Raw genomic sequence first — 1195 nt, forward strand, 5'->3', positions numbered from 1 at the left:
ATGTAGTTTAGGAAATGTTCCATTATATTTCAAAATATATATATACATGTATTTGTTTTTTTCTTCACTTTTCTTATCATTTAGAATTACTTTTATCTAAAGTGTGGTCCTGACATCTTTAGGCCATTGCTTCAACGTTGGGGAAATATTAATACAAGATATATTGAATATATTAACAGTATTACAGATCCAATCTTACGACACATTTTTATTTATTTTGTACAATATTACATAGATGGGCACCGTTATTATAGTGACGGTATTCAATCTGAAAGAAGTCAAGCTTGCTTGTACCTTAAACACTGGTTACAAGAAAAAAAAGATTKATTCACCTATGGGTGAGAACTGTAGAACAAAAAAAGAATTGGTGGGAATATAAAATTAAAACTCTGTTGGATATGTTAAAAGATGAATTCGTTCTTCCAAAAACTACTAAGAAAACTTCATGGTGTGATATAACTACCTTATTACTAAAAACTGAATATCCTCACGGTTTGAACTTACTTGATTGTGAAGAAACCATTTCCCAAGTATCCAGTATCTCAGTTTCCCCTCTTCCATCAGTTAAAATGGAAAGCAGTTGTCCTCCATGTCCAGCTCCTGTCATTTCCCCACAGACACATCACCTTTCACAGACAGATCAACTCTCAGGAACGGATCGAACTAAGAATCTTGCGGTTACTTCAGGTTTTACAGCAGTTGGAACACTTGGCACCTTATTTTTTTTATATAGGGTAATTAATAAACAATAATTTTAAATAACTTCTATAAAGATATCTATATAATTTTCATAGATATATCATAATTAAAATGTATAATCATTAAATAATTAATTTCCTTCATTCTACAATAGTTTACCCCAATGGCGTCCTGGTTCAGAAGGCCAGGTATGAATAATATAGGAACAGATCTATATATGAATTCAGGCGCAGAAAGTTTCCTARGAATGCAGAATGAGAATGGTGGTAATAATCTATTTTACCAACCATAAGTCTAATAAATTTTTTTAAAACAATTATATATCATAGACCAATTAAAATAAAAAAATATCGACAAATTTTCTCACAAAAATATAGTAACGAAACACTTCATATTTTATGTAAAATATCATATATTTTATAAAAAATAGGGTCAATGTATTCTGTGATTTATTTTGTATTTATATTACTAATTATTTATAATATATAAATGAAAT

The 1195-nt window shown here is 28.8% G+C and overlaps 1 protein-coding gene across 1 annotated transcript; it reads left to right on the top strand.

The window, feature by feature from the left end:
* Window positions 1-398: 398 nt before the first annotated feature.
* Window positions 399-991, top strand: PVX_036190 (variable surface protein Vir34, putative; the record flags this gene model as incomplete). The annotated part of the gene is made up of 2 exons (XM_001612353.1): window positions 399-734; window positions 854-991. 2 exons carry the CDS (start codon window positions 399-401, stop codon window positions 989-991), a joined length of 474 nt encoding a protein of 157 aa, XP_001612403.1.
* Between the last annotated feature and the right edge of the window lie 204 nt (window positions 992-1195).

The sequence above is a fragment of the Plasmodium vivax genome, genomic scaffold (assembly GCF_000002415.2).
Source record: "Plasmodium vivax scf_4612 genomic scaffold, whole genome shotgun sequence".
NCBI lineage: Eukaryota > Apicomplexa > Aconoidasida > Haemosporida > Plasmodiidae > Plasmodium > Plasmodium vivax.